This window comes from Diadema antillarum, unplaced genomic scaffold (genome assembly GCF_040938485.1).
Source record: "Diadema antillarum isolate AM-2024a unplaced genomic scaffold, OU_Dant_1.0 seq00001096_RagTag, whole genome shotgun sequence".
Lineage (NCBI taxonomy): Eukaryota > Metazoa > Echinodermata > Echinoidea > Diadematoida > Diadematidae > Diadema > Diadema antillarum.
In genome coordinates, this window is record NW_027271913.1 from 305458 (window position 1) to 330532 (window position 25075).

At 39.0% G+C, this 25075-nt stretch overlaps 1 protein-coding gene across 1 annotated transcript in view; it reads left to right on the forward strand.

Annotated features, from left to right (window-relative positions):
* Positions 1–867: 867 nt before the first annotated feature.
* Positions 868–25075, forward strand: part of LOC139743536 (uncharacterized) — a 41655-nt gene continuing 17447 nt past the window's right edge. Inside the window, exons 1-16 of the mRNA XM_071654015.1 lie at positions 868–1132; positions 1237–1422; positions 7555–7755; positions 8527–8806; positions 9732–9904; positions 10733–10912; positions 12551–12657; positions 14350–14572; positions 15398–15568; positions 17682–17855; positions 19658–19888; positions 21307–21539; positions 22212–22404; positions 22948–23190; positions 24041–24208; positions 24818–25036. Of these exons, the coding sequence (XP_071510116.1) occupies positions 868–1132; positions 1237–1422; positions 7555–7755; positions 8527–8806; positions 9732–9904; positions 10733–10912; positions 12551–12657; positions 14350–14572; positions 15398–15568; positions 17682–17855; positions 19658–19888; positions 21307–21539; positions 22212–22404; positions 22948–23190; positions 24041–24208; positions 24818–25036 (3247 nt within the window). The remainder of the gene's footprint in view (positions 1133–1236; positions 1423–7554; positions 7756–8526; positions 8807–9731; positions 9905–10732; positions 10913–12550; positions 12658–14349; positions 14573–15397; positions 15569–17681; positions 17856–19657; positions 19889–21306; positions 21540–22211; positions 22405–22947; positions 23191–24040; positions 24209–24817; positions 25037–25075) is intronic.

A 25075-nucleotide genomic window follows, 5' to 3' on the forward strand; every position in this document is an offset into this window, starting at 1 on the left:
GCTAAAGGGCAAATCCAGACCAAAAGTGCCATTATTTCATAAACAAGAGACGGTATACGCTGCAAGAAAATCGAACAAGCTCGATTCCCACTTTGCTATACTTTTCGCAGCTATTCGGTACTTTCGAATAGTGCCCTCCTATGTGAACCGGTGTGAGGAAATCCTATCGTTCGATTCAAGCTATTCGCGTGCCCTCGAAAAACGAGCCCGAATACCCGAATAGTATACATGTACTTCTATGTGAACGCAGCCTTAGAGTTACTAGTCTAGCAGCAGAGTTCTGGAGCAGCTGGAGGCGATGTATTTGGCAATATTTGCAAAGTTCTCTCTCTTTTTTCTCTCTCTCTCTCTCTCTCTTGTTTTAACTGGCGAATGTCGGCGTCCCAGGAATGTGAGCATAATTCTGAGAGTCCGAGAGGAGAGAAAATTCCCATTCTTGTTTTTCTTCATAATAGAATGGAGTTGGATCGAGATGACAACGGGATTGATGTCAATCAAGCAAATTGCACTAGGCACCTGTCCCCGTCACAATTCCTAACATTACAACAGATTTGTCGAAGAGAAAGGTAAGTCGTGTGAAGCACGTGCCTTTCTTTATTGTATCGTCGACTGAGCCCAGTGGAGGGAGGCATTGCTCACATACAGACAAAAGCGCTACTCATTGCGTAACCGATTGCCGCATGCCACTGGATGGATTCGCGGTGGGTTTATCACCACGGCCACGGATAGCATAGCACTCTTCACCTGTCACCTCGGCACGTACAACCAATGCATGCTGTGCATCAGTGGTAGCAATCGCACCAACATCCCCGTTATTGTTTCGACTTCAATTGGGTTTTTAGAAGTGTAAAGCGAGATGAAACAAAAATGGAGACGTCAAAAGAGTGGGAAAATGCCAGGAAAACAGAATCAGAGGGAAAAATTTACAGGCATAGAACAATCAAAGGAGCCAGCCATTCCCAGCTTCAACTCATTTCATCCTCGACCGTCGCAGCGATTGCAGCCAAAAGCAGCACTCCCGCCGATAGCTGGTCAGCATCCTCGGGGCCAGAACTCAGGCGGTCGCTTGCCCGAGCCACGGTGCGTCCTTCCCGCTTCAGCATCGCCAGAATAGCTGTGATCAAGTACAGTAGTAGGGCTGCTCTACCTCGGCCAGCGTTAAAATGGCGCTGTCATTTCTTTTGCCGATTTTCTACATCTTGTATGCAATACCATTCGTGCACATTCCACCCACAGAGTGCTCTAGACTACCAGAAAATTATATTCAAAATGCTGGAACGGAGGAAGAGCTAGAGACGAGCGAGAAAGAAATTCTTGTAGCCTTCAAGGGACATCTCAACCAAACTCTTCGAAATTATCAGGCCGAGCTTCACCATTCGCTGCTAGAAGAATTACATGTGTACAACCGTCGGAAAAGACGAGGCAAGTTTCCGGTTTCCATTGTAAAATAGGATATTGGAAATCTCTCTGGCAGTGTGTGTGGGGAAAATGTTTTCAGTGAAAATAATGTGGATTAACTGAATACATTACTATCAAATAGTAACTTGTTTTCATAGTTTTCTCTTGAACAAAGCAAGTCAATGAGTTAAACATTAGAAATCTTGGCAGAAATTTTCACTATACACATTTTTTTTTTTTTCAGGATGAATGTTCAAACAAGCACAAAGTTGTTTAAATCTTCAGGATTGTTACACCGAAGGCAGATTGGACATGGTCATGGAAGGAATTTCAGAAAAACTTCCACATTTTATCATTATAATGCTGAGACTATGCAAGTACTAGGAATTGGGGAAAAAATCCATAAATGGAAAAAAAAAAATTAAAGAAAAATGTCGTCATCAAATTAATACCTATATATTGGAAAGGGAAAACATATCTGGTACGTAGAGCAATTACATTTGACATGCATTCATGTTAGCATTTATCTTGTGATGAAAATTTTCAGCATATGTGCTTTTAAAGGGCAAGTTCACCTTCGTTAACATAAGGATTAAGAGAATGCAGCAATATTAGTAGAGGGTTACGTGGGTTACATGACGCTAGTTTGTGATAGTGGATTAAAGTTGTTCATTTTATCGTTAAACAACTATGTCCTCTGTTCATCATTGAATCTGGTCCACTATTACAACATGGTGGCAGCGGTGCCGACACGGATTTATGCCAAAACAGCACGGAACTTAAGTTTTCTTAGGGAAATTCATCATGAGTGATTTGTGCTGAAACCGCCCAAGAGGACACTGCGCACAACACGTCTACGTCTACTGCAGATACGTGCATGGACTAGCTGAACGACTCGTCTTGTGAGTAACACTGTGCGTGAATAAACCGATTATTTTATCATCCATGCTGCTCATCAACGAATAACGATACGAATACATATCATCGGATTGATGAACGCTTTGCAGAGCATTCGCATTCTATATTCGTTTCTACATCGTTAGATATAGCTGTATAGCTCGTACGAAATGTTGTCAGAACATTTTCGTCACACGAATTACTGACATTCGCCACATTGGACAGTTGCAGTTCTGTAAACAAGCATTATCGACGCGCACCGTATCCAAGTACGCGCAATACCCGAGCGTTTCATTCAAGGACTTCCATTGTTGACGTAACAATAGACCAAGTTCGCATTACCTGAGCGCACCGTATCCATTGACATCCATTGTTGACATAACAATAGAAGACGCAGATAGACGCGTATTATCCTGGACTGACCAGAAATGTGTTTATCTTATCGGCATAGCAACGTGTATTGCGACATCATTGCTTCTACCTGGACCATCACTCAGCGGAAGGATATTTCTGACAGAGCATACGCAGTTTCCCGTTATCGCAGTTCATCTACCCTGCAAGCTACATGTACAACGTAGCGAGGACGGACAATCAAGACACGGCACGATCCAGACTGAGAGTGAATCCATATGCAACCAGATAAAAGAGATGAGAATTAGTACAATTCAGTAAACTATCTCAGACATTTGAACACTTGCGTGTGGACAATTACATACATTCGTTATTTGTGTACATGAATGTTTTGACATATTCATATGCATCTGTGTATTACTGTGGTAATATTGACATCTAGACATGTTTCGATGTATTTTGGAGAGTGTACATCATTGATACATGTATATCAGTAGTGATTTTCTGTCACATATTTCTGTGTTTGCAAACTATTATTGATTTGTTTACTTTGTAAACTATATCTGTAACCATTCAGCCGTATAAGTTTGCACAGTGTGACGTTGATATCAAGCATTGTATCATTTGTATCTCCAACTCAATCTAAATCAAAACGCACGATGGCAAAGTATCCAGAAATGAATTGGAATAGTGCTGATGTGCCGGAAGAATTCAAGTTATTCAAACAACGCATGGAGTTATGCTTCCAAGACAACGATGTCCAAGACCCAAAGAAGCAAGCAATCAAAATCAAAATTGCAGTAGGAAATGAAGGTTTGCGTAGAATTAACGCATCCGGTTTATCCAGTGAGGATCAAGAAAAACCTGCAATGTTGTGGTCTACTCTTGAAGGTCAGCTGAAAGTCAAGCTAAATTTTCGCATCCACAGACTGGAGCTGATGCGATATCGTCAACACGCAAATGAAACTATCGACGAATTTGTAAATAGATGCCGGAGTAAAGCCAAAGAGTGTGACTTTACCGAAAATGAGCTCTCAGAACGCGTGACAGAGCTAGTCATTGCGTCTACACCTATTGAGGCGTTCCAGAAAGATCTTCTAGACCAACCCAAAGGCTACAAGATAGCAAACCTCCTTGATGAAGGCAGGAAATACGAAGCCATAGCCGTAGGCAAACAGTGTCTTCGTTCGATCGACTCCTCCGCAAGCAACGTAGATGCTCTATCACATAACCAAGATAGACGCAAGAAGTGTGGTAACTGTGATTTGAATCATCCACCACGCAAGTGTCCAGCCTACAGAGACATTTGCAAAGCCTGTGGTTCCAAAGGACACTGGGCTAAATGCTGCAGAAAGACAAAACACAGAAGAGTGCTTCGAGGACGAAGTCCAAGCAGAGGACGCCAAGGTGGTAACCGCAGTTTTTCACCACGAAGACAGAAGACACCCACCAGGCAGCCAACCAAACAAAAGGTAGCCGAGTTCTCCAAAGAGCCAGAAGGAGAAACCCAGGAAGATTTTGAGGAATTTAACACTATCGTACTGGGAAATGACCTAGACGCATCTATCGATTCTGTGCATCAGAAAGAAGCATTCGTGAAGATTGGAATTATCTGTCCCAGCAAACGTGGACAACACATCTTACATGCAAAGGTCGACACCGGAGCGAGTGGAAATACACTCCCTCTACGGACAATCAAGGCCATGTATGGAAGCAGGTGGCAAGCAGTTGTACACCCGACTTCAGCACGTCTTACCGCATACAACGGTTCCCCGATACATTGTTTGGGCACCCTTCAGATCACGTGCAAGTACAAAGACTCCGAGTGGAGAGATCAACTTTTCTACGTGGTCGATGTCTCAGGACCAGTGATAATTGGACTACCTATGTGCAGTGAGTTACACGTGATAACAATCCATGAGATGCACCCTCAGAGTCGTAGTCCAACTAACAGACCGTCTCCGTTGAAATCTGTCAAGGACCTGCAAGTGCTCTATCCGCAACAGTTTGATCGTATTGGTAACTTTCGTGGAGAAGCAACACTACATGTCAAAGAAGGAGCTGTCCCCACCATTGATGCACCAAGAAAGTGCAGCGTCCACATCAAAGACAAACTCAAGGCTGAGCTTGACTCAATTGAGAAGCAAGGCATCATCAGACAAATCGACCATCACACCGACTGGTGTAGTTCGATTACTACAGTTCTCAAGAAGGATGGATCCTTGAGAGTATGCCTAGATCCCAGGAGATTAAACCAGAATCTCAAACGATGTCCCCACAAGATTCCGACTCTTGAAGAGGTCAACCCAGCTTTCTCCGGAGCAAAGTATTTCTCTAAGCTCGACGCGAAATCCGGATATTGGTCTGTTCACCTATCCAAAGAATCCCAGGAGCTGACAACTTTTCGTACTCCATTTGGCAGATACTGCTACACACGCCTACCTTTCGGACTTTCTGTCAGCCAAGACTTGTTCCAGCAACACATGGACCGTATCGTTGGTCAAGTAGATGGATGCATCTGTATCGCTGATGATATTGCAGTTGTTGGACGTAACGAGGCAGAGCATGACAAAAACCTCCACAGACTGATGGAAGTTGCCCAAAGAGAAGGACTTGTCTTCAACAGTAAGAAGTGTATCATCAAAACTGACAGCATCAACTTCTTCGGCTCTGTATATACCAGAGATGGCATCCGCCCTGATCCACAGAAGATTGAAGACATTCATGCCATGCCAACGCCTCAAGACAAAGAAGATCTACAGAAGTGCCTTGGTCTTCTTAACTATCTCGCTCCACACATCGCCAACTTCTCTGAAAAGGCATCACCCTTACGTGAACTACTGAAGCGAGATGTGCCATTCACATGGCAAGACGATCATCAACATGCCTTCAACGAACTCAAGAAAGCGATCTCTGCAGAATCTTGTTTGCAGTACTATGATCCAAGGAAGACAACGATCCTAGAAGTCGACGCATCATCAAAAGGCCTAGGAGCTTGTTTGATGCAAGAAGGCAAACCTGTCGCATTTGCTTCAAAGTCTCTCTCATCGTCACAAGCTAACTACTCCAACATAGAGAGAGAAACGCTAGCCCTCGTGTTTGGAATACAACGTTTCCACACATACCTGTTCGGAAACCAGTTCACTGTCCAAACTGATCACAAACCCTTAGAGATGATCACCAGAAAGCCACTGAGATGTGCGCCACCACGTTTGCAGAGACTTCTCATCAAAATTCAAGGCTATGACTATGATGTCAAGTACAAGCCAGGCAAATCGATGATCATATCAGATGCTTTGAGCAGAATGCCTAATCCAAGCAAGAATCAAGATGTTCCCCTTGATGTCAATGTGGAAGAGATCTGTGAGGAAATCGACATATCACAGATTGACCTTATCTTCTTTGGACAAAAGAAGAGAAATGAGCTGCAACAAGAGACGTCGAGAGATCCGACCTTGCGAGCTCTGTGGCAAATCGTCACGAATGGTTGGCCAGATACAATCAAGGAAGTACCTAGAGAGGTCAGAACATTTTGGCCATACCGCGATGAAATCGGAGTATCAGATGGTGTACTTTTCAAAGGCAATCAAGTCATCATTCCCACAGACCTCAGACAAGACATCCTGAATCAACTTCATCAGGGTCATCAAGGTATTGAACGTACCCGCAGACTAGCAAGGGAAACCGTGTATTGGCCGAACATCAATAAAGACATTGAACAAATCTCAAAGAATTGCTACGCCTGCCAAGAAAATCAGGTCAAGCAACAAAGAGAACCCTTGCAACCTCACGACATACCAACTTCGCCGTGGACGAAGCTTGGAACTGACTTGTTTACTTTCAACAAGGAAGAATACCTGTTAGTGACCGACTACCATTCAAAGTATCCAATCGTTCGCAAGTTGAAGGATACGGTCAGAGCAGCAGTCGTTACATGACGCTAGTTTGTGATAGTGGATTAAAGTTGTTCATTTTATCGTTAAACAACTATGTCCTCTGTTCATCATTGAATCTGGTCCACTATTACAACACACATCAGTGAAAGTTTGAGGAAAATCAGACAATCGATGCAAAAGTTATTAATTCTTAAAACTTTTGTGTTTGAACCGCTGGATGAGAAGACTACTAAGGCTCGTGATGTTATATGAGTACAACAGTATAAGGAAAATGTAAAGAAAATTCAACATATTTTCACTTTTTTCCCAATATAAAAGAGCACTTGACTTGCCTCTTTCTACATGTACAGGCAATGAGAATAATATTACCCAAAACTTATGTCAGTAACGAGTCAAGGGAATGTGTACTTTTTTCAAAAGATGAAATTTGGTGAAATTCTCTTTGTATTTTCCTTATATTGTTGTACGCATGTGACATCATACACTGCAGTAGTCTTCTCATCCAGCGGTGACTGCACAAAAACTTTAAAAATTCGTGACTTTTGAACGGATTGTCCGATTTTCCTCAAACTTTCAATAATGTGTTTTACTAATATTGCTACATTCTCTTAATCCTTATGTTAATGAAGGTGAACTTGTCCTTTAACATGCTAAACATATTTTCACAAAATCTGTGCTGTGGAAGCATCACAATTTTGTATTAACCTTTTTTATGTCATTCAATGATCAATGTCTTCTCTCATCTTTGGAGATGTGGACACAGGTATGATGTAACTTTGATTTATAGTAACATGGAATAATACAATTCTTTAAGGAAGAAATGCAGAAAGTGATTCTTCATCCTTTATTCCTTTATTCTACCGATTGCTGCTGGTGATTTTCTGATTACTGCAAGCGTGTAATAAATGGGCAAATATGAAAGATCTGAGCAAGAGCCAAGATCTCTTTTATTTTTGTCAAGATAGTTTGAAAGAAACTCATGATGTAATAATTCAACTCTATTTCATCACAGAACTTGTAGTGAATGAGAACCTGTACTGGGACGTTCAAACTGAGACAGATATTCCTACAGACTTCAGCATTGCCAAACATTTCTACAGTGATGGAGATGACTATCTTATCCTGGGCTACAATCAGGTGTCAGAGGGAACGTATACCACAGATGCAGAAATCTTCAAGTTTAGCACTACTACTGGGACTTTCACAACTACAGGTAAATTGAGAACCAGGTATTGAATATCTTACTGATTTTACTGGCAACTCTTCTTGATTTCACCTCTTTTAACCAAAAATAATTGATGAAAACTGATACAAGATTGACTCAGTCAAAGTTGTACAGTTAGGATATCTTCCCATATGACATGTTATTGAAAAAAAAAATCCTTTGATTTCAGTTATTATTTGTGGAAGCAATTGTTTGAACATTCTTCAATTGGAAGAAGATCAATGCTTTATAATCATAATTCTGAATGATATTTGCTGCATCCTGCATTCAAGTTTAGGCAATGTTTTCAATCAAATTGAATACAACTATCTGTGTGTAGATGTCAGTAAATGATTATTAATTTTTGCTGTAGCTCAGAATGACGAGATTTGACTTTTAAAACCATCATTATCAAAGTTGTTATAAAATGTGTTGTGTAATAAATTATAGTTCAAGAATAAGTGCAGTGGGTTTATCTTTAATCTTGTGATCAGTGAACATTGACATTGCTGTAAATGTGGGTAATCAGAAAAAATACTTTCACTCAGCTTGCAAGTGATAGATTATTCATGGACTGACATAAAAGGTTATATCAAGCAATGAATGAAATGTTCAAATAATTGCCAGTGAAACTTGGTGCATATTACATATTTGCTATGATTGTGGAGGCTTTCAGAGGGTACCACTTAGCAATCCAAAGATGATTCAAAATTCACTTTACCTTTCAGAACATTGCTTTTATAAGTGATTTATGTTTCAATATTGTGCTTACTCACACAGGTGTTACATTCACAACCTATGGACTAGCTGACATTGAACCATTTCTCATTTCTGATGAAATCTACATCGCTGTGGCGAATGGCCAGTTTGGGGCCACGTCATATCAAGGTCTCTCCCGAATTGTGACCTTTGACCCTGCTGGTCCTTCAATCAACCATGTCCAGTACATGTACACATACGGAGCATCAGCACTGGAGGCTTTCCTTTATGAAGGCGACACTTACCTAGCAGTGGCAAACCAACGCAGGAATTCTTATTTCAGATATTTGGTAGACTCAAAGTAAGTACTGTGGTATGCCATAGATTATCATTGACAGATTATAATGGAACTTAATTTTAATTATGTATAAGTGAAACAGAAGTCAAACGTAAGAATCACATAGAACATGATGATTTAGTGAGCTTCACTAAACTAATGATAGTGACGTTCATGCATTTACCCATCTTGCGTCAGGTGGAAAAGTCGTTGGTACTTGCTCACACTGCTGTTAAAGAAATTGAAATTCGTCCTCATTGAGAAAAATATAAGGAAAACAACATAAGGAAATAGAACTAAAGAAACCCAGTGCATACATATGATAATAATGATAATGATAATAATAAGAATGATAATAAATGATAAGTAACACTTATAGAGTGCTTAAAGGGGATGGCTAGTAACTGATCAGTGGGAATGCTGGAGGATGATTGTTCCAATCCTTGTGGGATTCATTTAAGAGTACATTATACAGTATATCTATTGTTTTGTGAAAATTATTTGCTTCAGACTGGTCTCATATTCAAGTAATGTGCACTTCAATGTTTCCAGGTTAGTATGCCTGTGCAGTGTCGGGCGATCGTTAATGGGCCGTTAACGATCGCCTCGTCACTGTACAGGCATCCACAAGGATTGGAACAATCCTCCCCCAGCATTCCCACTGATCCCCACTGATCAGTTACTAGCCATCCCCTTTAATACGGACATTTCTAAGTGCATTAGTACAGAAAAAATGTTTAATCAAAATACAACATTATGCACATATGATACAACTAATATAATTATTATAATGAATCTTATGCTGAATCACTTAATTTAAGTCCTTTGAATTTAATCAGGATGTCTTCATTGCTTTAATTTGTTGTACCAAATGTGCAATGTGCATTAGTGTAATGAAGCATAATCAAGTGTTGTCAGTAATGTTCTTGTCAATTCTAAATATCAACAGAATATATCGCTATGCTGGTGCATACTTTGATGAGGTCGTTTCCTTGACAACCCATGGTGCAAGTGACATTGCTGCTGCGACCATTGGATTCAATCTGTATGTGGCTATTGCTCAGTATGTAGACAATGATGGGAGCTACACAGAAGGAACAATGCTGTATCAAATGGATACAAGTGAGTCATGGTGAACTTTGCAGTGAAACAAATCTTTTACTTTCTGTTGTCTTTGATGAAGAAATGTATATTTAATTCTATTAAAATTGCAATTTCATCGTAATACATAATTTTTTTTTCATATCTTGTAAAGAGATTCTAGCTTTTTAGTGGTAATTGTTGAATTGGATCTACTTTATTGGAGGGAAAAAGTAATGAAGGTATTAAAAGATATGTGGCATACATTAAAGAAGAAGCTGTGAATGAATGCCATCAGCATGAGATGTAGACATATTGTGGAAAAAAACACAGAATCACTTTTATGCTTTTACAGAGTAAAACACTTCCGTCTTTCAGACAGAACTACCTGATCGAAACTTTCTTTCCAGATGCAATGAATAGAATTGATCATGTTAGGCTCAATGGTTGAATTCTGGATTTTAAACAATACATGGGATTACCCGCACATGTGTCGAAATATCATTGCTCCACTTTCTTCCTTAAAAACAAGTGAAACAACATAAATTGTTCTCTTTTAGTTGTGCTCCCTGTTGGTAATTGCTCCTGGATGTAATCTGGCAGATGTCTGAGTTTCAGGATGAAGAATTCAAGACCTAACGTCTTATTCAATGGAACCCAAAATACCTACCACGATATGTATACCATGTAAAGTCTACAGTTAATAAACACCTCAAAGCAATATCTGCATGAGAGTCCTCATCAGTTCGAGATGGTGTTACCGTGTGTCCCCCAATTCAAACCCTTCAAATTGATCACCACGATCTCTAATGCTGAAGGTATTTTTTTTCCCCAATTACTGTTACCTCCATCTCTTAGGCACTGAAGCAGGCACTGGAGAATTGCTGGTTGAAATGATCAAGCTACAGGTCATTCCGAGCTCTGCTCCCAAGTCGCTGGAGATGTTCATCGAGGGTGGTCACACCTACCTGGCCATTGCAAACCATCTCTCTGTTGTAAATGAAGCTGAGAATCCTATCACCGATTCTGTCATCTACTGGTGGGCCACAGGTACATCACACCCGTATTCACAGTACTGGAAAAAGAAGTTAATGGGACCAAGAAATATTCTTTTACTGATTGTAAAGTATATAATTATATCTGCTTTTAATTATGAGTAGGATATTGCTCTGAAATTATAGGTCATGTAGTGTTTTAGAATATCAACTGTGTAAGAGACCATAACATATACTGTAAACGTGGAAATTTTCGCGGTACATTAATTTTCGCGGATTTCGCGCTACGCTCGGCTAGCGCGAATTCAAAAACGCGCGAATATATCCTCACAATTTTCGACGCACATTTTGAACGGGATGAATTGTGTGCGCTTCATCGATGATACTGCTACGTAGTACAATGTACAGGCATGTTTACGCTACTAGTACTGTGCGAAGAGACGATACCCTAGATTGCTGTGTACTGTAGCATGCATGTGTGCACCGCACGCATCGATGCTACAGTCCCCCGTGACTACGGTACTAGAGTCACAGCTGTACTACGTATTTGAGTGCTTGTACTCGCAGTCGAGCCGCTCGCTACGTCGCTTGTCGTACGCTGGCATTGCAAGCTGTGTAGCAGAGGCTTTGGATGAAAGCAGTGAATGTGTACTACAGTAAAGTAACCTGCTGCGGAGCGCGAATGTAAGAACCCGCGAATACGTTTTCGAGCCGCTCAGCGCGAAAAATTAATCGCGCGAAAATATTGACGTTTACAGTAGGTCATTTTGTTTCTTTTGACGCCTGCAACATACATACCAAACAATGATTATTTAGACAAAAGAAAGAGGAAGAGAGGATAAAGAGTATGAAGAGAACATGAAGAAGAAAGAGGAGAATAATGTTGATGATGATGATGATGATTGATGACAAAGAATTTTAACCCGTTGAGGACAAGTCCAGAGTATACTCGGGCAGGTCTCTATGGGAAATGCGTGTTGTAGCAAAATCAAACCGTCCTCAATGGGTTAAGAACGGAGTGAATCATATATCATAGAATGTTCTGTTATACTTATATGCTTTCAGAGAGTCAAGTTTTTGATGTTCCGTCTCCATGCATGTCAGCCTCTAATCTTTTCAGACAAAAGACATTTTTGATCGGGAAACTGACATTTTGTTTTACATGTACATTCTTCAACGTCACAAAGGATTTTCATTTCTTTGTAGCTTAGTCTATTAGTTAACCCAGATTTCAGTGATTTGTACCATTCCTTGAGCTTCTTGGTTCCAAATTTCTTTCACCACATTATGGGAAAAATGCAATGTTCAATTCAAAGATATTCTTGTACTCAAGAAACAGGAAGCATTATAAATGTAAATGGTAACATTCTCAGAATGAATTAAAATAGACAGAACATATATTTTATGACTTTTAACTTGAAAATTCATAGTTTCTCAAAAGTGTAGGATTATCTTTGCTGCGATGCATGTCTTTTTTGTTCTTTTTTTCACTCTTATAACTCTTGATGAACTATGGGCTGTAAATTCATTTATTTATTTTTTCCCATTTCCAACAGAAACATATGAATATTTTACAGAAATTGAATACAGAAATTACATCACAATACAAATTGCCTGAAGACTCAAGTTTGTACAATGCCATTGTAAAATGTCAACAAGAATACGTTCCATCTTTCTTCATTCTATTTCCCAGATAATCAATTTATAGAATATCAGACAATACAGACAGATGGAGCAATGCAGTTTGAACACCTGGAGCTTTCTTATTCACCAAGTCTTCTGGCTGTTGCTGATCTCACTGTAAGCAAAACATCATTTCTGGATATTTTATGTTCTATTCAAACCACTCGGCATTGTGACCCATTGTATTGAAGAAAACCCTACCATTGATATCTCTTGTGGGCCATGAAACCCTACAATGTAGCTCACTTATATAGCACATCTAACTAATTTGTTGCTTCCTTTGAAATCTTCTATGGCAGTGGAGAAGAGAAAATAGTCATGAATATTGTATCTCATTCTCGTAACATTGAAAGAGTAGAAAAGTTGAAGCTATTTTAGGAACCCCTAGATGTCATCACTCACATGATGCACCTTTTATCTCTGGTACATTACTGATAAAATTAATTATCTCCGCAAATAATCTGAATGGAATGTTTAAAGATCCCTCATTTAAAAAGGGGAAGAAATAAAAGAAATAACAAGATTAGTTCCCATATTTTCATCTATTCTTGAGTTGTTACCATAATTGTAAAAGTGGAAATTTTTGCACAAATAATTTTTCACACAGCTTAGTAAAGAGAATCTTGCTTTTTATTGATTCTGCTGATTCAAAATATAAAGTACAATTGCGATATCACATATTCAATATTGCATATTGTAATAAGCAAACAATATGGTGTGTTTTTATTTTTGCCCTAGTTTTATGTCTCACGAAATGCACAAAATTTTCCACACCTGAAAATTTCCTCTTTTACAGTATTGCTCTCCATTTTTATGCCTCCGCCAACGAAGTGGCCGGAGGCATTATGTTTTCGGGTTGTCCGTCCGTCCCATTTTGTTTTTGTCGATATCTCAAGAACCGTGTGGTGGTTTTACATCAAACTTGGTATGAGGGTATATCCTGGGGGGATAATACTTTGTTTGGATTTTAGGGTCACGGGGTCTAAGGTCAAAGGTCACAGGTTATTTTGTGAAAAAAAAGGTTGAAAATTCATGTTTTTCTCCATATCTCGCAAATGGTTCAAGGTATCTTCATGGAACTTAGTATATATGCTTGTTCTAATGGGCAGTGATTATCTAGGGAAGTTGGGGTCATGGTTCAAAGGTCAGGGGGTCAAAGGTCAAGGTCAACTCCTCAAAATATCACTACTTTCCTTATATTTATGCAATGCCTGAAGGTTTTTTTTAAAACTTGATGTATGCATGTATTACCCGATATATATTCTGTGGGAAGTTTCTTGCCAAAAGGTCAAAGGTCAAAAGGTCAAAGGTCAAGTGAAAGTGTTGAATTGCACTTTTTCCTCCATATCTCAAAAGTAACTCAAGGTATCATCATGAAACTTACATATTTATGCATGATCAACCTAACAGTGATTCTCTTTGGAACTGTGAGGTCAAAGGTCAAAGGCCAGGTTTAGATAATGCTATTTTCCCATTTGATACTGAAATTATACTTTTTCTCAATACCTTGAAAATTACTCAATGCATAAACTTATAAATGGGTCAAAAGTCAAGTAAAAATCATCAGTTCCCCAAATACCTGCACTCTGACATTTTAATCATTCATCCAATTGAACCTAGTTCTAGGAAAGTGAACATTCAGCACATTTGTGGCAAACCTGTCATTTTAATATTTTGCCAATTGTGTGAAACTGTCATCACACATTGTCAAGACATTGTACTATAGACCTATTAGGAGAACCATGCATTATGGCGGAGGCATATCAGTCGCTGTAGCAATATATCTAGTTGTATTTGACTTTCTTCCAGGGACTGAAATTCTACCACTTTAGTGATGTTGCATGGTGGGAGGAAGCAGATACAGATCTCCACCTCAACAATCCCTCAGTCCGACTCACTAATATTCATGTCGAGTCCTTCAGCATGGATAATACTGAATATCTGGCTACAGCTAGCAGCACTTTTTGGACAACTGAGCACCGAAATCTTACTTCCTCAAACTTTTTCTCTTTCGACCATGTGAATGAGACAAGTAAGTTTCAAGCATTTTATGTAAGTACATGTAGGCATACGCTGATGTAGATTATCATTCATCCAGTCGAAATGAAACCTATAAAATTCAAAAGTCAAAAAACGGATTGGAAAGTTACAATGTTCGACTTTGTTTAATCGGCAAAACATCACACAACGTAAATACCAATCCATTTTTTAATCACAATTTTATAGGTTACATGTAGATAGGTCTTTGTTGGATATTAAAGGGTGTGTAGAGTTCTGGTTGAGGTGAGGGTTAGCTTTCAACGTTTTGTGAAATGTTCAGAAACCACTCTATGAGATGTCAAAGAGCATGCAGTTCTAAGGGGTTTCAAAAGTTTATTTGATGAAAATCTGTTTTGAAATGGCTGAGATATCCAAAAACAAGGTGAAACAAAGAGATACTAATAAAGTTGGGACATGTCGCCTTTTATTATGATCAATTTTTTGGATATCTCAGCCATTTGAAAACCAATTTTCATCAAATAAACGTTGAATCCTTCTTAAAATTACATGCTCTTTCATATGTCATAGGAGGTTTCTCATTATCTCAATTAGGAATGTTATAAATCTGAATCCCCACCTCAACCAGTATTGAACAGTCCCTTTAAGTGTAAGTTCACATCTAAACAAGATCACCAAGCAAAATAATTATAAAAATAGCACAGAATATTTACATTTGTCTATTTCACTGCATGATATTCTTAATCAAGAGCTGTGTCATTCCAGTACTATGTGTGGTGCACACATAAACTCTATGCTCTATAAATCTCTACAGCCAGGGATTTAGAAATATGTGTCTGCTTTCTCTACTACTCTACAGCAACTACATTTGTCAATACAACTGCTGTATACCTTCCAAGTTGTATCCAGAACATGACGTCAGCTGTGGACGAGAGCACAGAAAATGTGAGCAAGACGATAGAGAAGCTGGGAAAAGGTCTGAGTAAGACAAAAGAGGGTCAAGTTGTCAACAGCGATATCGTCATAACAGGTTGGTACTGCCTGCACTTTGTTTTTGATTTTTATCAGTAATGCTATGGATGTAGTGTGCCCATTTACTGTATATGCTGAACTATTTTTGCGTACAGATATTTTTGGGAATCAGGAGGTCACAGATATTTTCGTAAGATGTTGTTTTCTTGAATTGACACTGAAGCTTTGATGAACGCATTGCTACCGTAGCATTTGGCAACATTTTCGCGTGTTGTTAAATTCGCGATCCAGTAGTGATTCGCGAAATTCGCAAAAATTAAATCCTTAACAGCTTATACAGTATTGCATAGTACAAAAAAACAACAACAATATTTTATTTGAATTTAGAAGCTTTATCTTTTTGTCTCCACCCTAGCTACTGTGTAGGGTAAAAATCAACCATGTTCAAGGGCGGATCCAGGAATTCTGTAAAGAGGGGGCCTTTACAAAATTAAAGGGGGCGCACGCACCCCTCCCCCATTTTTTCTTTATATTTCTTGTGTTTTTACAAGAAATAAAGGGAGGGGAGATGCGCGCCCACTGCAGTCCTCCCTGGATCCGCAACTAATGTTTCATGTTTAGTGAGATGTATTGATTTTGATTTGCTCAGTTCTTCTTGAAATCAGTTATGGGATCTTGATAATCTAAGAAAAACTGATAGTAACTGACTGTCAGTGTACATAAATTACATATAAAATACAGTTGCCTTTTCCCCACATTCTGATGAGATTCATCAATGTCAAACATTACAATTTTAACTTTGTAAGTGGTGACCTATGGAAAGAAATTGGTTTGGACCTAAAATTAGCTCACAAGAGTAATAGTGGTGAAATTTAGGCATTTAAAAATAATTGGTCAACTGAAAACACAATAAGGTTACATTTCTTGCAACCAAAAATTTCTAATTTTAGGAGACAATGAGTGTGAAATTTGGACAGTAGGTAGTAAAGACCCCATTTACAGTGCGGGGCTGGGCCACGGCTGGGCCGCGGCCGAGCCCACCTTCATTTCAATGTAAACGCACAAGAGGCCAAATGTAGGGCCAAAATTGGCCGCGCATTTGGCCACACCCTGGAGGTGGTCTCGGCTCTACCGCAGCCGAGCCCAGCCTTTTTTCAGTGTAAACGCATACTGAGCCAAATGCGTGGCCCATTTTAGTCTGGCTTCCAGACCATCTGCCCGTGCTACTTCGCTATTCAGGATATTAACCCCCTCAACATCGGAAACTAGTATATTTTAAGGTGGTTTCGTCCTTCAAAGGATTTTTCCTTCTGCAAAGGCCTTTGCCGGAACGACGACTTTGTCGCCATGGAATCCAGTTGGCAAAGGGTCTGAAAACCAGACTATACCAAATTGCGTTTGTTTACAAGCAGAGCGCCACTACAACAAAATATTGAAAGGTTTGAATTAAAAGCGCGGCCGAGCCCGGCAGTGTAAACGGACAAAATTGTGGGGCTCGGCCCAGCAATTGAGGCTGGGCTCAGCCGCGGCTCAGCCCAGCCCCGCACTGTAAACGGGGTCTTAATATGATATGAAAGTTTCAGTTTGTAACAAATTGCAGATCTATTGTTCAACCAGATCACACAACTACCCTCTTTAACAGCCTTAAAATCTGCTACTGTATATGCCATATATTTTGCGGGGGGTTTTATATTCACAAGTTTCACAGGTCAGGTGCTTGTCATTGATTTAACAACATGCAAATATATATTACTCTGATCCTGACAGGAATTTGCCATGCATGCCTACATTTTTTCATCCATTCATCCATTGCTATAATACATGATTGCAAATTTAATCACTTGTCATTTTGTCAAGAAGTCTCGATCCCCCAAATTTGACTTGCTAAATATAGTAAAATATAAAGAATAGAGAAAAGCAATACATTACTTTTCTAATGCATGCCTTTTTGAAGGGTTGCATGGAATGCAGGGTGGATCCTGAATTCTGTGAAGGGGATGGGGGGTGCAACCAATATTTCTGGTGCTACTTCCGGGTTTCATCTCATTTTTTTCTTTTTATTTCTCTTGTTTTAACAACAAATAAAGAGGGAGTGCACACCCAGTGCTCCCCCTCCAGGATTCGCCACTGGAATGGAATTGTTATTTGATGTCTTGTCTATCACTCGACAGGTACTGTGAAGCTACCAGCTCTGAAGACCAAGAAGATAACGATCAAGAAAGGGCAGGATTATGAACTCGATCCCGCTTTACCACAATCCATCAATACTAATGCTGGCAGAATTGACACACTGGAGGCAGAAACACCTTCCTTCGTCACAAAGTCTACTGAACAGACTATTGAAGGTTGGAGATTTTGTACAATTTGTGACTGTGCATCACAAAATGAACAAAAAGTCGCACACACTGATTTTGTATGAGGACTGAAAATAGGTGAAATGGATCAACTTAGCCATTCTTGAATTTTTCCTATTTTCTGAAAGAGCAAATCTTCTACAGTATGCAAATATTTGGGATCATAAAACAAACAGGAAAGTGTGTTTTTTTAGCGGGTTATCTCGAACACTTTTTTTTTTTTTAGAATAGTGTGATTAGGTGTGTCTTTAGAGTCTCCTTTTCATTTCTTAAAAACCCTGTACTCACTTTCCACTTTCAACTCTTATTACTTTAGAAAGGATGATGCTAATGCTTTGAACATGAACAGAATGTGTTAACCCGTTCCATACTGAATTCTGAAACCCCCATAGACTTAATGCACAGGCCACCAGGTTCCTGTATGGAGCAGGTTGATAAAGCATGCTCAATTTCAGCTTAATCTTATAATCTCTTCATTGTTGTTACTCCAGTGGTTTACATCCTGTTTTTTGTCCCATTCATTGCACAACTAGCATGACTTGGTAAAAATTAAGCGCTTGAGTAGACCCTGTACTTCATGAGTGTATGCTTTCTTTCCAATATTTAGATAGGTTAGGAGAGTCCATTTGATTTGAGTTATACATCATTTTAAAGCTTAAAGTCTGCTCTTTCAGAATGTGCTCTTAACTGAAAATCCATGTCTGGAGACTCTTTCTTGGTTTTGTGATGCAGGGTCAAATGCATTGGGGTAAACTTTAATTGAATAATGTAGTAAAAGTCTTTATGACATATAAGTTTGTATCACAATATGATCCATTGTGGTATAGAAGGCAAAGCTTTGGATCTTCTTCTTTGGATCTTTGAGTCTTGGTGTTGATTCTGTATGACTCTAGACAAGATGTTTAGCCCCTCTCTTTGACCGAGGAGCTTGCATGCATGCAAACCTTGCAATACTAGGGTAATAAAAGCAAGCCAGAGTCCTCTAGGAGAATATAGCTTACACTGAGGAATTTCCTTAGGGCAATAAGAGATTAATTTTGTCATTATTTATTTTGGAAAATATGTCTCCTAGTTCTTCTTGACTCTAAAATTGTAGGTAGATGATACTTTTTTTCTTTATTTCCTGAATAGAAATAGCAAGATAAAGGATATTTACACACAGGTTAACCGGTTTTTGATGAAGGACAAACTTGAAACTTTGATGCATCCGTTGAGGAAATTTATGTGAACAGAGTGGTTTAGAAACAATCACTTACTACAAACTAATAGAGGTATACCCTTCATTTTCCTGTATATTGATAATATCCTTCAAACCATAAATCCTAGGGGATGGCTAGTAACTGATCAGTGGGAATCAGTGGAAATGATGGGGGATGATTGTTCCAATCTTTGTGGGATACATTTAGGAGTACATTATATGTCTATTGTTGTGTGAAAATTGTTGGCTTCAGAATGGTCTCATATTCAAGTAATGTGCAGTTTAATGTTTCCAGGTCAGCATGCCTGTACAGTGACGGGGCTTTAAACTGCACATTACTTGAATATGAGACCATTCTGAAGCAAATAATTCTCACATAACAATAGATATATAACGTAACTCTGAAATGAATCCCAGAAGAATTGGAACACTCATTACCCAGCATTCCCACTGATTCCCACTGATCAGTTACTAGCCATCCCCTTTAAGCTGACTTTTGATTCTCATGTATGAATATTCATGAAGTGTCATTCACATACACACACATTCATTACATCATGTAAACTTTCACCAAACCTTTCCACCATCCACAAAGGACCTGTTACTGCCACAGCGACACAGACCATCGTCACGGGCAACGGTGCTGCCGGGACCTTCACATCAGACGACAGTCTCATCAGTAATGTCAACCTTCCCTACATTGACAGCGTAGCCTTGAGGAGCACCGGAGATCAGACAATGACTGGTCAGGTGACATTTAATGCCGATCTGACCGTTGGAACAGCTGTGACGGTCAGTGGGCTGATCGGTGGGATATCTGTCCCAGGTAAGGTCATTGTAGAATGATGTATAATATTGGACATAACCCTCAGTGACTATTCCAAATTCTTAAACAAACAAACAAACAAACAAACAAAGCAGTGGTTTGATTTGAGTGTTAAAGGGGAAGGCTAGTAACTGATCAGTGGGAATCAGTGGAAATGCTGGGAGATGATTGTTCCAATCCTTATGGGATTCATTCAAGAGTTCATTGTATATCTATTGTTGTTTGAAAATGATTTGCTTCAGAATGGTCTCATATTCAAGTAATGTGCAGTTTAATGCTTCCAGGTTAGCGTCCCTGGTCAGTGACGGAGCATTAATCTGCACATTACTTGAATATGAGACCGTTCTGAAGCAAATCATTTTCACACAACAATAGATATACAATGAACTCTTGAATGAATCCCATAAGGATTGGAACAATCATCTCCCAGCATTTCCACTGATTCCCACTGATCAGTTACTAGCCTTCCCCTTTAAGCAGTGGTTTGATTTGAGTGTTATGTGTGCAATTGTTTTTCAAATTAAAAAAAGTACTGACAGGGGTATATAGCTTTTGCTATGTTTTGATATGTGTACTCTCTTTGTCCTGTGTTAGAAAAAGGAAGAAAATATCAAAAGTGTTATTTTTTGTGTGTAAATGAACAAAGTGTGTTTGTCATTTACAGTGAAATCAGGACAATGTTGTTTGGTTTTGACAGGATATCTTTCCATAGGTTATATTCCTATTCAAAACTTTATATCCAAGGAGAATGTTCCAAGCCCAATATCAGAAAAGATAACTTATATCTAATGATTTCTATTTTGCCCTTTCATAGTTGAAGCACACTGCATGTTATTCATTGTTTTGCTCTTGTGCAGCTCTGAAACTTGTAATATCTACTGTGAAATTTATGGTCATACGGTTGCTCAAATACCCATAGATACAGATAACTGTTGATGGTGTTTTAACCCGTTGAGGACGGACTGATTTTGCTACAACACGCATTTCCCATAGACACCTGCCCGAGTATACTTGGGACTCATCCTCAACGGGTTAATATCAAACATTAAAAAATTCAATAACTTTCTTTGCAAATATGACATGATATCAAATGCCAATATTCAATGAACATGGCAATTTCTGGCAAAAAAAAAAGGCAAAACAAAACTCAAACAACAAAACATGTTTTTTTTTTAATGTCTCCAGTATTATCAAGTTTGTAGTATTGAAATGTTGGGATAACAGAAATCAAGTAGGTACACATGTAAATGACACAGATGAGCATCAAATTTACTGTTTTGTAGTACACAGCACTTTGTTTCAACAATATATTTTTAGCAACAGATGTCATAATCAAATGGAGCATTTTTTGTAAACCTTTTCTTTTGACACTGAGGTTGCATTACTGTCATTGACTCTTCTTTTGTGTAATCACACAGCCAATGTCATGGACAAGAGTAGCACCCAGACTGTGGATGGATCGAAAACTTTTGATGCAAACGTCAACTTCCATGCCAACGTTGACGTTGACGGTACCGTCAATGGTCTTGACCTTAACACTGACGTAGTCCTGACAAGCCGGACTGCCACTGTAGCTGGGACTAAGACCTTCTCCCAAGACATTACCCTCAGCACACCCTTGGCTGTCGCCAGTGGAAAAACTGTTGATACGGTAATCAAGGGGTGCATTTTGCCACGGCGGGTCATATATACATGTATTAACACTTACCTTACAGAGGTCTCAACAGCTCCCATCCAAACATGATAAAGAGATCTTACATCAATCAGGGTAGTGTATGCTTGATATGTATATCCCAGTAGCTTCCCTTAAAGATCATGTGCCCTTTTCACAAATTCTCGATGGAGACATGATGCAAATGGTTCTTTCAGAAATTTTGAACTTGCCATTAAAACATACTGATGGATTATAGATTCTGAGCAAAATGTCAACAAAGTTTCAGCTTTTGATGACTCTGAATATTGAATTTCTTGACATTTTTATGGTATCTCCACTGAAATGAATCATATAAAAATTCTTAAAGTTTCCTAGACAAAAACATATTTTCATTTTCAACTGTATCGGCAGTAATGTCTAATATGCTGTTTCTTGAAAGTCTATGAGATCTCGCTCTGTCAGTTTGTGTTTCTTGCAAAAACATGTCAATGCTAGGATCAATGTTATGCAGTAGTCTTAAAAAAACCTTTTATTTTCAATCTTGTATTTTATGACATCATCAATGGTATTTCATGGCATCAATGGTATTTCATGACATCATCAATGATATTTATGACATCAATGGTATTTTATGACATCATCAATAGTATTTCCTTCTCTTGTTATCAGGTTGATGTATCAGAGTTTTCCAGCTTAGTGCTGAGTGTGAGTGAAGGTGGTTCAATCACTGGGGATGTGGACTTCAGCAGTCCTCTCACGATCAATGGCAATGTCGTCATTGACAATGATGAGATCAATGGAGTGGACTTTGTGGCTGCCTACAATGATGCTGTGTTTGTGGACACTACTCAGACAATCACAGGTTTGTATGGATGAAGTCATCTCCCTCTTTGTCTGTCTGTCTGTCTGTCTCTATCTCTCTCTCTGTCTCAATCTCATTTTTATTTTAATCTCCCACCTTTGTTCTACCGTTCTCTTTCTCTTTTTTTCATTTCTCTGCGTGCATTTTCCTTTTTCAAATGCCAGTAATACTGCTCAAAATGAATTACAACTTGTGCACAAAATTCCATACTTTCTCTTCTCTGTGGTGCTTTTCCTCTGTCTATGCGTATACTTTCACATTTTGTATATTTGTGTGTATGAGTGTTGGTGGGGGGCGGGTGGGTTGTTCCTTAATATCTAAAAATTAATGATTAAGTATTTTTTGTTGGCATGTAAATGATCAACCTAAGACCCAAGGAATTCAGATTCTCAAGTCAAGTTGCATCATTTCTTTGTTTTTACTTTAATGTCTGAGTTACCTTAGAAGATTCTATCAAAATATCAAGCCTATGTATTGTAAGCATATTATGGTGTGAGCTGAAGTGGAAATGAAATTTCCCTTGTCATCCCGTTTTCTTTGCAGCAAGCAAGACATTTCTGAATGATGTTGAAGCATCAGGCAACATTGATGTGACTGGAACGGTCAATGGAGTGGACATCTCTGAGCAACTCTTCACACTCTCCACTGACCAGACTGTAACTACCAATATCACAGTGATTGAGGGCAAGGTGACCGCAAACCAGGACATCATTGTGGAAGGAGAGGTCAACAATATTGACCTGTCAGAAGAAGTGGTCTTGGTCAACACCAGCCAGACAATACAAGGTAAGAAAAAAGTATGCAATGGTGATTTGAAAATAGAAAATTCAAGATGAACATGCATGTCTCAGTGGGGAAAAGAGTCAGCTATCAGAATAGTGTGATTACCACAAACACTCATTACCTTTGCCACCAGTAGCACTGGTTGTGTGACTGTGATTACCAACAAACCCTCTGCTCTCGTCAGTGGTGTGCTCCCAAAATTATCATTTTGGTCATGAACTGGTAATACAGTAGAGATATTCCTCTTATATCGCTACCCTGTGGGTTTTTTTTTTCCCCATATCATCAGTATTCAGGTGTGAGTTTCTTCAATTTGTCTCCCTCTACAAATTAAATTTGTTACGATTGCAACGGATGATCTGTAAGTTAGATCAGATCAGCAGTTGCGATCTTAACAAATTCAATTTGTAGAGGGAGACAATTGAAGAAAATTACACCTAAACCTTCACCCCTCTGAATATCTTTCTTTCATCATCAGTATTGTTTGCAAAGAAGATATTGAAACTTTTTTCAGAGTAATGAAAGACATTTTCCTGTAATGCAGGCATAAAAAGCATGTTGGGATGTATACATTTACAAAAATGAAGAATAAGCTCTGTGAATATCATAAAATTGGAGCTAGATCCCCCAAAAATTGAAGAAGGGAATGTAGTTGATAACAGATTGTGTAATATTCATTTGATATGTAATGTTACGCAGAACCATTTCAGATACGTAGCACTCTCATATATAGCCAAACACATTGTTTAATTTGTCTGACCGTACACACATTTTTACAGACAATTTTATTATCTTTGCTTGTTATCTGAGTCCGCTTTTGAATGAAAATGTTGATTTGCCTACTCTATCTCAGGCCTGGTCATATTTGAAGAAGACATTGTCGTGAATGGTTACACCTATGCTGATGATGGTGTAACTGTGGATGGTGTAGACCTCAGTGTGTATGCTGCATCTGTTGCTAGAATTGACCAGGACTCCCAAACCATCGCTGGTGCTAAGACCTTCACAAAGCTCCTTACAAGTTAGTCTCTTCACTACAAATTGATATATACTCCTATACAAGCCCCAAGTTTACATGTATGACTTGGGCCAAACCAAACCAAAGAAAGCATATCTGAACATACTACGCAGTAGAGCTTATTATATTAATGAACTTTTAATAATAATTAAAAAAAAACTGTGACTAATTCTTCATAGGATCAGAGTGGTACTTGCAATATGCTGAAATTCTGACTTATTCAAATTCATTGCTGTTCTCTATTAGGATGTAGTCTCAGGGTATTCAGTACATGGGGGGAGTCACAAGGCCTAGTTTAGATTGTTCATGTATGCCTGCACTGCTCCACATACGGTATGTGCTGGAACAGATAGTTTGCACCTAGGTTGTGTATAGTTCAAGAAAGGTTTGCAAAAGTTGCTTCAAAATTTAGTCGTGTGTGCCAGTATGTTGCCAAGATTGCTTCCTGTGTTGCCACAAAGTGGTCTCAATGCCAATGCGCAAGTGATGCACAGACCCAGATACATGTACATCCAAGTGTCAGGGTGGCCTATAATTTACCGTGTATATTTTATGACACTAGGGTGATGTGTTGCAATGTTCAGGCTTTTGTTTGCCTTTCATTTTCTCAAGTTTCTGGAGACCTGTCTGTTGGTGGTACCATCAATGATGTTGACATGGATGTCCTGTACACTGATGTGCTGCTGATGTCCGAATCTCAGAGTTTTGATGTGGCAGTTGATATCAAGAGTTCCATTGAAGTGTCTGGTGATGCTACACTGCAGGATACGATAGATACATTATCAATTCCAGAAAGTTTGGTCCTTTTGTCTACTGCAGATTCAATCTCTGGTGAGTACCTTTCCCAATATTATGTTTTTTTCCCATTTC